This window comes from Lipophrys pholis (genome assembly GCF_963383615.2).
Source record: "Lipophrys pholis genome assembly, chromosome: 21".
NCBI classification, from domain to species: Eukaryota; Metazoa; Chordata; class Actinopteri; order Blenniiformes; family Blenniidae; genus Lipophrys; species Lipophrys pholis.
Genome location: NC_137649.1, coordinates 12,125,161 through 12,138,925, shown reverse-complemented (window position 1 = coordinate 12,138,925; position 13,765 = coordinate 12,125,161). Strand labels below are relative to the sequence as shown.

At 43.7% G+C, this 13,765-nt stretch overlaps 1 protein-coding gene across 1 annotated transcript; it reads left to right on the top strand.

Annotated features, from left to right (window-relative positions):
* Positions 1-417: 417 nt before the first annotated feature.
* Positions 418-13,329, top strand: rab15 (RAB15, member RAS oncogene family; the record flags this gene model as incomplete). Its single annotated transcript, XM_080490518.1, has 7 exons — positions 418-541; positions 9,270-9,330; positions 10,367-10,427; positions 11,393-11,470; positions 12,112-12,201; positions 12,983-13,048; positions 13,168-13,329. The coding sequence occupies 7 exons, from the start codon at positions 418-420 to the stop codon at positions 13,327-13,329; spliced, it is 642 nt and encodes a 213-aa protein (XP_080346644.1).
* Between the last annotated feature and the right edge of the window lie 436 nt (positions 13,330-13,765).

Genomic DNA, 13,765 nt, shown 5'->3' with positions numbered 1-13,765 from the left:
ATATTATATCTGCATGTTTAATGTATTTATTATGCATTTATTATTCCTGTTTTATTCAACTATTGTTTACAAAACAAATACCCATAATGTTAGTTTATGTACTTTACTTTTTTTGGCGGTGCAAAAAAGCTGAGCCACAAAATACAACTGTTATTGTGAAAATGTCCACCGGAAGTTTTGCCTCCCTCTCCTCGTGCGGCTTGACGTCGCTCCGCCGCACCCACCCACCGGAGGCTGGAGGCTGTAGTGAAGCTGCTGGAGCATCACTGGGGCAGAAAGAGGCACACCTTGTAATGCCGGCCGTGTGAGCAGACATGGGCTGCGGGAGAGGAGGGCTCGTTTATCCATCTCTGAGTTAGCCGACTCGGGCTCGTTACCTCCTCTTGTTCTTTCGCTCGCCACTGTCCGTGCAGCGCCATGGCCAAGCAGTACGATGTGCTCTTCCGACTCCTGCTTCTTGGAGATTCCGGGGTCGGAAAAACATGTTTGTTATGCAGATTCACGGACAACGAATTTCACCCGTCTCACATCTCCACCATCGGTAAGACTCTGCACCGACATTGCGTGTTTTTTTTAATTTTTTTTATAAAAAAAAATGTATTCTATTTATTTATTTATTTTTACTCCACTTTGTCGGAATTTACTCTCCCATCTATGGAAATATTCCTTCATGTGTTATTTTGATGGCGTTTGCATATATCATCCTGTCTTTGTGCGCGTTGCATTTCATTTTTTTCCCCATGTAAATTGCACTTGTTTGACAATACTGTGATTTAAAAGGCGGTGGTAAGGCTTAATAGTGCGGAGAATGACCCCATGTGGAACAAAGAGACTGGAAACTGTAAAATCCAGTGTGATTGCATCGGTTTGGTAGAAGCCCTGAGGGGGAAAGCGCCTTCACTTAGTTTACCAACTCTCCACTCAGATTGCATGAGCCTTGCTCCCATTCAGAATGTTTGCAGAGAGGATGTGAGGTGTTTTACATGATAGCAGCCAAACTGGGTCAGGAAACCTCCAATGGGGCTGCTCGTCAAAGGGATGACCTATTATTATTAAGATGATTCATTTCTTTCATGCCGCAATTGTTGGATGTTCTCCAGATGTTTCAGACATTGAATGACCGGTGATATTCATCTCTGTCGAAAAAAATAAATAAATCACAAAACATACACTCATAATTATCCATCCATACTTCTTCTATATGGCTTTATCCTGTGCAGGGTCCCACACACACACACACACACACACACACACACACACACACACACACACACACACACACACACACGCACACACACACACACACACAGGGGACAACATGCAAACTCCAAACAGAAAGGCCCGGCCCGGTCGGATTCAAACAGATGATGTCCTCGCTGTCGTGTAAGAAAGTTAGGATTGGAAAAGTCGCTTGTTGCGCTCGTCAGATGTGTGACGATTCCTCATTACATCCAGGTGGAGAACAAACTAGTCTGGATTGCCTTCTAGTTAATGTGTAAACGTTCCACCTCCTACTGGGAGGCCCTGAGGTCAGCCCAGGACCTGCTCGAGAGGTGATGTCTCTCATGTTGTCTGAGAGAGACAGAAGCTGGACAGACTGCAAGAAATCCTTTCTACTGGCCCGAGTTCTGCAGAATATCTCCCCTCATCGTCAGGTTTCAGAGTTTAGACCATGACAGGCAACATAATGTGCTTATGTTTTGAGGTGAAGGAAATAAGGATGTACCAGTGAGCTGTATGGAGTTTTTAATTTATTTTATTCTTTTTAACGACATTCTGCAGCTCAGTCTCTTCTGGTGTGGAAGCTGGGCAGTCTTCTTCTGTGTATGTGCATGAACTTAATAGACAGATTTTCTCTGTCAGCTCCAATTTTGTGAGGCAGCAGCTACTTTTTTTATTTATTTTTTTTATAACAGTGTTTGCAGCAATTTGCTTTTGATATGAAGAAGACGAAGTGCAGACGTTTACTGTGGCGGGCAGGAGACAGAAGATCCTCCAGGTCTTTTCGTGCTGGCTGTGATGGATAGGTGACTTTTCAGCGGAAACATTGGCGACGCTTCGTCCGAAATAAGGTCAACGCAATGAATCATGAAACTGGCATTTAGCTCCGGAATCACAGAGGGTGATTGTCTTGCAAATACAATGCAAAGGGCAACAAAAACTACACTGGCATCACGATCTATTCAGTGGATCGTCGTTTGATTCAGCCACGCGGATGCTTTTCTTGTCTCCCTGTCAGTGCCCCGATGTATTTTGAAAGTCTTCCACATGTGACACTGAACTTATACCGCCTGCTCCAGACAGTTCCCATATATCCTGACGTGCTTGCGGAAGCTTGCAGCGTGCTATTTCCAGTCAGAGACCTATGGAGCTCGGCGGGAAACATCCACCCCGTAGAGCGACGCTTATGCCGTACTTTATGACCCTTTTCTTTTTGTCACTGACAGGAAAAATCAGCTGGGAAATAGATGAACGCAGTGATCTTTTTTCGGTGCCTTTTGTTGCCGTGTGCCTCGTGTTTCGCCGTCGCAGCTGGATGTGTTGAGAATCAGCTGCCAGCAGTGGAGTGCAGATATTCATAGAAGGCAGACTAGTGGTGGGCAGCAGGTGGTGTTTCGGAAGCTGAAATGGGAAGCCTCTCATGAGTCCGTAACGATTAAAACTCCTGTCCCCCGATTAACGGGGTCCGCAAAGGCCAAGTGAAGGAAGGAGAAAACTCAAGAGTGACCACCATCGGTGCTCTACTGCAGAGGATCAATGAATCATTTCCCCTCACAGTGACAAGGGGATATAAATCCCCTCCCATGTCCCCCTCAGGTGTTGCTCCATTATTTATCAGGTCTCTTCGCGGCCCCTTCCACTCACTTTTTGCTCTTAATTATCACAAAAGCTACTCACCCGTAGATCCTCCCTTCTAATCCCCATAAAGATTGTAGGATAACCAGCACAGGAGTAAAAACCCCACAGACACTGACGGCTCCATCGGACCCTGAGACTTTACACCAATGTGTTTACTATCATCTCTCACGGGTATTTATTTAATTTATTTGCTGTTACACTCGTCTCAACTCTTGGGAGAAGAGGTTTTTTTTTGTTTCTCTTTTAATTCTTAGCTTTGATTTCCCCCCAATTTGCCTGAAAATGGTTAGTAAGGACAGTCATTGATCTATAAATCCAGGGTTACTCTCTCTCTCTCTCTCTCTCTCTCTCTCTCTCTCTCTCTCTCTCTCTCTCTCTCGGCTCAGAGGTTTATTTAAAGGGCTTCAGTTCAACTCAATTTATACACAGCCAAATACATTTTTTTTTTCTCTTTTATGAAGAAAAGAAACCCAACAACACGAGCAAGCATATGCGAAAAACTCCCTTGTGTAAAACTACAGAACCAGAGAGGAGGCAGCCTTTCTGGGCTGCCGTACGGGTAGAGAGAAAATGATCAGAGAGAGAGCGAGAGGGGAGAGAGAGCATAGGCTACAGAAGACACATAGTTAGTTACATGTAATAGTAAAATATGAAAGCACGAAGAGTGAAAAACAGAGATAAGTGCAATGAAGCAGGTTTTTCCTGCAGCCTAACCCTATAGCAATTTAACTAGACGACCCATAGTGATCCGAGGCAGCTCTGGCTAGAGCTCTATCAAATAGTTTTAAGCATGCTCTTAAAGCCGGGTTGTGATCGGGTCTCTTCAGCAAGATATGGCAGGTCATGTCTTCCAAGCGGTTCAGGATTAAAAGGCGTCGCTGTGTTACGCTGAGCATCTCGGGCCACGTCGGCGCCGGTCAAACAAATCGAAGTCCTTTATAGTAGCGCTAAAAACAAACTCTCAAAATGCACGACCATGACCAACGTCTGGAACCAAAGGTAATAAAAAAACAAGAAACTCAAGAAAAGCAAACGGGACAGAACTCTGCAACCTTCCCCACCAGAGGAGCCATGTTTGGCCTCGATCCCAACAAATAAAACTCGTCTGCAGCTGCAAGAAATATCAAACCTCCCAAAGAAACGTTTAAACTGATTCTTCTAAATTTGTACAAACTGTAGTTTTTGTTGCAATTTATTTCTTTTCGCGATCTACTTTATAAATATCACTTTTTAAACTTGTCCTTGTTTGTAATCTCTTCACTTGTATCAACCATGCCACCGTTGTTGACAGTGAAACAGACGAGCGTGTCCACAGCTGAGAGTATTCTATTGTCCTCATTCATCCGCGGTTCGCGCACAAAGGCCTGCCGTCCAAAAAAAACCCCGAACATCGTTCATCTTCAGCAAGTGACAAGAAATATTACAACTTTCTTTCATTCGAGAGTCTCAAAATCTCTCTGATTGATTGTTTGCTTTGTAACAAATGAGGATTGGAAATAATGGCCGATGAGCGACACGAAGCTCCGGAGCCTTTTGGTTGCAAACTCCACGATCAGAAAAGACGTCACTGCGCACTGGGACTGGCGTATACGTATGAGGAAAATAAAACACGTGGTTGTGGATGAGATCGCAGGCGGAGCCGGGCGCCCACGGCCCACCGTGGTGTTCTGGTCTTCGTGGAGTGCTTGTGAGCTTTCAAAAGAGATTTTCTGTGCATCTCCGCAGTCCCGTCACATTATTGTGACACATTGCACATTTTGTATGCTTGAATTTACTTTTCTTTTTTTTAGTATTCATCTGTGCACAATGTTTGTATGTGCTGGGCTTTCTTATGAATAAATATCAGTCATGAATCAACAGTAGTTTCGCCTGCCGTGACCTTTTTGCTGTAGATTTGCTGCTGTATCTGTCTTTGTTTGGATTTAGGCTCACTGTGGCCTATAAATGCCTTTTTGTTCCTCATTATTAGATCAATTGGTGTTTGTGTGATTCGAGCCTTGAGTAATAAGTACCTCGCTTGGCTGTAGGTCCAACAAGGCAAAGGACTTAAAGCCGTGGTTGCAGGCTCACTACAATTCAAGACATCTCAAGCAATATAAGTCTAAAGTAAATGGAGCAGCCGGAGTTTTGATCTTACCTGAATGACTAATGTTCGGCGAGGCATCCCCGTTTTATTTTCACGGGTCACAGTGTTCCGAGCTCCAGAGCCCACGATCCATTTGGCGAAGTGCGGCGGTAGAGATGATTTAGTCACGGCATTCAGTCACACCGGCTGGATTTAATCGCCCTCGCTGTTACCTCGGCGGCCTCGTCATCGGGGCTCGTCGGTGCGCCCGGCTGTCAGCGCTCCCATGAAATATTGGCCCCGTCCGGCTCTATATCATAACTTAATAAGCAGCCGTCCTCGTGGTGGTGATCCCAGTGTTGTTACGGTCAAGACCTGCCCGGCCGCTCGCCTCATCGCTGCTTGACAAGCTCATTAGTCCAGAGGGTCAGGCATGAATCACACCACTACAGATGGTTATCCTGTTGTCAAGAGGTTATCAAGCCACCTGGTGTTGGAGCTCTCTACAGACAATGAGGGTCTGATCTGAGACTATAAACTACAGTTCCTACCAAGATGCTCCTGTTGGTTTTTTTTCTTCTATGAGTTGAAGAATCTAAAAAAACTAAAAACAAACCTCTTTTGACACAGAGGTTGAGGTGCTTCTGATTTATTGTCTCTTTGCTCATTGTGAAACACACTTATTTTGTTTCCCCACAAGACATTAAAACCAGCCTGACCCCTCTTCCAGGTTTGATCTATTCATATGAAAAATGACAAACTATGCCTGCGGTATAACAGGACAATCAACGCAGTGATGAACAGCGAAGTTCAAAATCAGTGCTCCTCCTGGGATCTTCATTCTTCACGTTGTGACGGAGCTGCAGATATTTCAGTTTCCCCGAGTACCAGACGGCTTCAAGTCCCACAGTGGAGCTGCTCCTGTCAGATTAGGTTCAGCCTCCAAAAGTTCAGTCAGATTGCTTCTTTTTAAATTCACATGCTGAGGTTTTTTTCTGCTTTTTTTTTTTGCGAGTGTGAGAAAAATTGCATTTTTGCAAATCAAATCCCTTTGATTTTCTATATTATTCTTAATTCAAGACTAATTTGATGATCATTTCATAAAGATGAAGAAGTGGAGGCATTTATATAAATGTCGAGTTGAAATGTTGATTTGTACATTTTCTCGCTTCTTCTGTTGTGTCATGATTCGACAAAAATATCAAACTATCATGAAAAATTAGTCCTCAGAGGTCATTTAAAATAGGACACAAACAAATATTGATCAGTACAGCCATCAGAGAAATAGTTCATTTTGCAGTTTGTTCCACAGTTACTCCCACAGTAGGACTACAGAAACTCTGCACACATGGAAGTCTGCTTTGGGGCCGGTGATTCATTCTTTTGTAGACTTGCTACAAGTTGAAAATATGTAACTCTAATTGAGTTGTGAGCTTATCAACAACATGAAGCTTTTTTTTTAGGAACTGTGTGAGAAAACCAAAAAAACCTGGAAAAACACAAACGAAACATGTGTCAACTGGGAGGGAAAACTAACTCTACTCAGGACATCCACCGACGCTTATTTGAAGCAGACAATTGATGATAATGCTGCAACCCCGTCTCACGCGCCAGCCTCGATACTTACACGTGATAAAGTATCAAGGTTTAAGGTATCGGTATACTGAAGACTTCCGTTGTGGACCTTCGTCCTGAAGGCGTTACAGCTGTATTGTTTGTGTCAGGTCGGCATCGCAAAGCTTAATCGTTCAGTGCGGATTGATGGCGCGCGGCAACTTTATGGTAGTGAATAAAAAGGTTGGCCTCCTCACCCTTCTGTGCCCTAAAGACAACAGACGGTGACAGTTGTTGTCTGTCCTCCGCGGGTAATAATAGTCATGGATGACGGATCCCCCCCCCCCCCCCCCCCCTCCCCCTGTGAATTAGTGTCGGTGTCAGAGCGTCCGTCCATCCATTACAGAGCCTGACCCACAGCACACTGACGCGTATCGCCGCCTCATCCATCTTGCACAGTCCGACGTCGTCATCCAGGTAATTAGTGGAGTCAATTTTGGGTGTGTACCTATTAGTCTTTACATGGCACTCAAACTGCTGATTGTGACAGCATGCCATGTTAAATTAACTGCTGTCTCTCACACTGTGCACGTCCCTCCTGTCCCCATTGTGGCAGTTATCTCTAAAGGCACCAGGCAGAAGCAGCGGAGTGGCTTCTTTTCAAGCTCTGCGCCGAGGTTTAGGATCTTCACAGCTACAGAAGCTGCAGTGGAAGGTGAAAAACTGCGTAAATGTGCATTTTGCCTGAATGTGTGGAAGTTAAGGATGTAATTCACTTTTAGCTGTGTCTCTCTCACAGAAACAATGCTTAATTCTAGGGAGTGGTGGCTTTATAGAAAGTGCAATAATACTAAAATAACATATTAATCAACAACCGTCTGACATTTATTTCTTTACATTGCTGACTTGTCGGACTCATCTTAGATACTCGCGTCACTTTTTAGCTGGGATTTGCCTTTATTTGGTTTATTTTACATCTTTATGAGCTGAAGAGAGATTTATTTTTCTCTCAATCCATTGTATCTTTTGGTACTGAATTGTTTGTATTGGAGCTTAATAGTGCAACCAAACCTTATTTTACTGTTATGGAACAACATACAGCAGTTAGATGGCGGCTGTTTAACAACTGGGAGCAGCAGACAGCGTAGGCTGACGCTTTTGTTTAATTTCCCTTCAAATATACGCTTTTATTTTTCTGCCGATTTTCATTTATTACGACTTGGCGTCTTCCCGATTTTCCACATTTGGTCCAGCCTGTAGCTGTTGACTCGGTTGTAACGCGACGGAATCCATTAGTCTGTAACTGTAGTCTATATTTTAATCTTTCCTGTTTGCATGAATGAATTTCAGCTCCAGTTTAATACGATGCTCCTTCAACGAGACAATAATGCAGGAAGATAGCCTTTTTCAATAACCCCCCCCCCCCCCTCTTTATTTTCTCCTGTCTCAAGCCTCAGGCAGAGAAAGCTTCTTATTGTTATGCTGACCTTTCACTTACTCTTGGTCTGAATACTCTCCAACACAGGCGAAGGCTGGATTACCACTTAAATGAGGCCTCATACTGTCATGACGGAGCGCTCGGTCTCTGTGGAGCCGTGGCTTGACTCCAGCTTCTTCTGACCAAACGCACAGTCTGAGAATCAGCCCGGCCATCTTCACCATGTGTGTCAGCTGTTTCCTCACGTCAGACTCCTGGAGTATCAACCCTGCAGAAATTCTGCTATTAGAAGCACAGGCGGCGGGCAGATATTCCAGTTATGTGAATCGATTGGACTCAGTGGGTCTTTCTCTTGGTGGGCTCCAGTGGGAGCCCCCCCCCCAGTGGGACACTGGGGGGGGGGGGGGGGGGGGGGGGGGGGGGGGGGGTGCTGAATATCAGGTTAATGAGAATGAACTGGTAATTGATTTCCCGGGGATTAGCCTGGTGTAAAGAAGACTGTGCTCTTTATTGATTTAAATGCATTAGTCTTGAAGGATGGTTGGATAGAATGAACAGGAAATGATCAGGTAGAGACTAACGGTAATCACTTTCTGATTATATATTTGAGAGCAGTGTTTTTTTTTTTTTTTTTTATAGAACATGTGGATTCATGCTCACTGTCTTCCTTATACTGGTGCCAACCTGCAGGTGCATTGTTTCCTCAGTTGTGTTTCCATAGCAAGCACTTAAACATTCCTCCTCTCCCATCTTGACCAGAATACATTCCTGAATCAGTCGTTGGATTCAGTGTTTGCTTTTTTGCATTTATATAACAGAGACCCACAATCCCCTCAGTATATATATATATATGTGTGTGTTGGTCTGGAGAAGTGGACACAGCCCTGATAGAAATGAGATTGGCTCTGCCCATGATTTTCCATGAACAGCATGACACCCAGTCATCTGAAATAGACCAGAGATGAGTGAAGCGTGGCTTCTGGCTTTGTCCCTCCCCATCACAGCTCCCCTGTCTCTCTTCTCATTTGCTCCTTGGTGATGTTATGCGGTGCTCGGCTACCAACTCACCTTTTTTCCGCCTAATCGATGAGGAGAAGAAAAGAGTTAAAGGAGGACTCGGCCCACTGGATCATTAGCTCGATCTTCTAACGCGCTGATTATACGAGGGCGATGTGGCTCTCATGGCTTTAATGCTTTCTGCGGTGTCACAGAGCTGAAGCAGATACTGTCGGTCTTTAACACACGCGCTGGGTTAATTGATTTCAGTCAGTGAAAAGAGTCACCGTGAACACTGAGGCTTTCGACTCTGTGGACGTAAGAATGCATCTCCTAACAACCTCTTCTCTCTTGCAGGGGTTGACTTCAAAATGAAGACGCTACTAATAGATGGGGTCAAAGTGCGAATACAGATATGGTAAGCTCGTACGATGACACTTATTATTGATTCCTGTTTTTATCTTCCACTTGTCACGTAACTGTGAGCTTGTATAATTAGATGATGTTCAAGGCTGCTGCTATTTGCAATCACTAAGGTCATGCTGCCTTTATCTTCTCTTTAAATCCAAGACTGAAAAACAATATCACAGTTACTGCACGAGGTGGGTGGGGTGAATGCTCAGTGTATCACGCACAGAGAGCGAGGGCTGCGCCCATTGTCTTATTGATAGAAAATAAAGCTCTCGGGTGATGGGTCGGGATGGATCTATTTACTCAAGACCTTTTCTGCATTAAACCAGTCTTCCTCAAAATATAGGAAACCGTGGCCCATCTTCTATACCTGCGTGAAGTAGGTAAAGAAGTTTAAAAATGGCTTCTGTCAGTGTAAAGCTATTATACTCCATATTTCAGAGATGATTTGATGGTTGGGTGGGGGGGGGGGGGGGGGGGTTGTATCGAGTGGCTAATAGACATTGCTGACTTCATAGCATCAGGTTCTGCTTTAGCTTAAGGCCCAAACTGTAACATAAGCATGTTAGGCTAAATTACAGTGTTTTGTTATCAAGTTATGGGAGCACTCAAGTTCCATCCGTCTTCTATCGCACTTAATCCACTCAGGGTCTCGGGCCGGGTGGGGGGGGTAGGGTGGGGGGGCTGCAGTCAGTTCGAGCTGACTCGTCTGGTTACGCCCTGACCAGGTCACCAGTCACATTCAAAGCAGTTCATGTTTTTGGACTGTAGAAGGAAAACAAAGTGACTTTGTAGGGAGACATTTCACAAATCATGACTTCTGTCCTGTGTGTGTGTGTGTGTGTGTGTGTGTGTGTGTGTGTGTGTGTGTGTGTGTGTGTGTGTGTGTGTGTGTGTGTGTCTGTCTGTCTGTCTGTCTGTCTGTCTGTCTGTCTGTCTGTCTGTCTGTCTGTCTGTCTGTCTGTCTGTCTGTCTGTCTGTCTGTCTGTCTGTCTGTCTGTCTGTCTGTCTGTCTGTCTGTCTGTCTGTCTGTCTGTCTGCAGGGACACTGCTGGCCAGGAAAGGTACCAGACCATCACCAAGCAGTACTACAGACGAGCACAGGTAGCGGACCTCAAGTAACCTTCACTGACTCATTTTGCGATTTTCCACTAATTAATGCAAGATTATTACCACTGAGAGGCGCGACTAATTTAAATCTAATTTACTTCAGAAATTGAATTTGACACGGCTGCAAGAATAACTCGGGGCTAAACCACGGCTCTGTCGCTGGTTTCGGGCTGCAACCTGTTTTTGCGATTTTCCACCAAATAAAACTTTTTCCGGAGCCGAAAACATGTTATCAGATATATGATCTGAAATTAATAAGGAAAAAAAAAAGAAAAGATGATTTTACATACTAAAAAAACTGACGATGCGTATCATAGCTCCAGTTTTAGATATAGGTTATTTTATTTTTATGCTTTTGTAGCCAATTTGATCAAATTTCCCCCTAAACTTTGCTTCTTGATTATTTTACTATTTTAGATGTTTATTTTATGTATTAACATTTTTGTGTTTCCTAATGGCTTGAAAAGTTTTAGCAACACTGGAATTTTTTATTATTTTTTATTTTTTTGAAGTGTCATGTCAAGTGCCATGTTGGCTGTTTCGGGAATTAAATTATTATTTTTTTATTTCTTCTATTTTATACATTTTTAGTAATTCCAGCTGTTTTAGCTGTTTTGTCTTCTTTAGCTGTTTTTAGTCTTTGCTGCAGACTATCAAAGTGCTTAAACTGGAAAATTTTATTTTATTTTAACCACAAGCTCGTGATAAAATGGGGAAAGTCGTTCTTGTATTTTAAAGAGCAATTCATATTCAGGCCATGGCACAGGTTGCAAAAGATATTACTGGCAAGTATTCAAGTGGCAAGCCTGTGTTTCTAAGAACCACATTACTTTTTCCTTTATTCTCGATGTTTGTAGTTTCAGTGAATCATTAACAGGGACTTTCTCGGGGGCTCTAACAGTAATTAGACGGGTATAATTCTTGTTTTTGAGCCTATATTTCTGCCCATCCTTCTTTAGGGAATCTTCCTGGTGTATGATATCACCAGCGAGCGATCCTTCCAGCACATTATGAAGTGGGCCAGTGATGTGGACGAGGTGAGTCACTCAGATTGAGGGTTTAAGAAGCAGATAAATCAGACGTACTGGAAAACAGATTATTATTATTATTTTTTTTTCCTTCCCACTGTGACTGTGCACACAGGGCCCTGGTTGAAAGAGAACAGCTGCCCGACATGATGCGATTTAAAAAAGAAAAAACCCAAAACAGATGCGCTGACCTGTCAGACAGGCTATATTTCTAATCTTTCATCTTTTTCCCTTTTTTTCAAAAATCTTCCATCATATCTTAAACTCCGCAGTTGTAAATATCGGAAAGAAGATATTTCTCCTCTTGCCGTCCCTTATTTTGATCAGCTTTGAGTCTTCATAAAGCTTCTTCGTCTGCCCTGCTTCCTACTGTCATTTCCCAGAGGATTTGTGCCTATTAATTTACTCATAATGGGCCTAATCTCCTTTATAGCTCTGTTGAAATATACTCTTTATTGATCTCGGCACGCTTCCCACTTTCTTTTAATCTAAGTCTCATTTCCTGAATACTGTCCCTCCTGTGATGTCTCCCCCCTCCCTCCGTTGACATTTGAATCCCCCGTCTCTCCCGTCTTATCTCTTTCATTTTGTTTTCTGTCTCCGCTCCTTATCTGTAAATATCGCCTTCATATCCTCGTGACAAACTGCAGTACGCTCCGGAAAAGGTCCAGAAAATTCTCGTCGGGAACAAATCCGACGAGGTGGACAAGAGGCAGGTGGCCACCGAGCAAGGCATCAAGGTGGGTCGGTCACAGTCACTCCTCTGTGTCGGCTACTTTGCACAGGAATATTTGACTGCTTTGCTATTTATTCCCTGGGAAACGTTGTAAAATTCTAAGTCTAGATTGGTAAAGGTTGCTCAGTTCTCTAAGACAGTGATTCCCAACCTGGAGAGTGGGACACACGTTGGTGGGTTGGAAGTCTGTCAGTGGAAAGGTTTGGCAAAGCAGACAATGTAGACGGGGTCTTGGTGATGCTCCACGGAAAAAAGAAAGAGGAACGACTACTGTGAGATACTAGTAAAGCCCAGCTAAATACTTGGAAATCTGCACTAAATCAAGCAGTGTTTTTCTACTGGGGTGCTGCAGCCTAAGGTTTGTTAAGAGTTTTGAATCTCAAAGCCATTTGAGGAGGAACAACCTTTTTGACCTTGTCAGATTGTCTAGAGAATAGAATAGAATAGAATAGAATAACCTTATTTACTACACGTTTGGCGTGAGAAACACTCAATCTAATTTATGTCACATGTGTTTTGTAGTCCTAAAAGTAGCAGTAGTCGTCCACCTGATGCACCATTTGATTTAAAAGGACAGCACGAACAAGTACCGTCGACTGGTTTCCCTACTTGTGCTTTATAATGTCCCGTAAAAGCTGCATTGTGAACACATCAATGCATCCGACAGCCAGAGAACAATCCCAGCGTACTGCAGAGGAGGTCGATAATTTGTGCTCTTCATTCAGAATAGAAAGCTTTTTAGTGTCATTGAAACACTGCTGTTTTTACTGTTTGACGTCCTCCAGCTGGCCAAGGCTTACGGGATGGACTTCTTTGAGACAAGTGCCTTTACCAACCACAACATAACAGAGGTGAGATAATGTGTGATCATGGTGCGTTACGTGCACGTGGCAACGAGATCACAGTGTACTCGGTTATTAAAACAAAATGTCTTGATCTGGATTTTCTGTTGTTACTGTGTGTTCCGTAGACTTTTACACGACTGGCTGAACAGGTGCTGGCAGCCAATAAAAAGGACCTTGATCTGCTCCGGATGTCCATGAACGACGAGCTCGATCTCGCCGCTCTGGAGGAAGAGGAGGGACTTTGTGACGGCGTGGCAGGCGACCAGCACAAAGGCTGTTGGTGTTAAGGGAATCTTATTTGAACAGTTGCCATCGTCGCACACTTTGGACACTCTTGGGGACAAATGTGTGTTCCTTTTGTTTATAGCCTGCAAGAGAAGGGTAGCTACCGTTTGAAAAAGCAACTGCGTCCCGTAGTCTTGTGGTGCAATGCCAGAAAATGCAAAGAAGCTGCTCGAAGATAGAAGGAAGGAGCATTTTCACCTCAAAGCACCAAGTGTTTGGTGGCTTAACCAACTTGATGGCCCAAATATCAACACTGTCCTCCACGGGACAGAATGATTCATGTCTAAAAGCACTAAATACTGCTCAATCCAGTGTGTCTCTTTTTGATCAAAACACGTGTAATTCCTTTCTACTACAAATGTGCAAAGATGGACTTGATCAGGTTTCATGGAGTTATGATGAAGGAACAACTGGCTTTTCACAGAGTTGCATTCACAA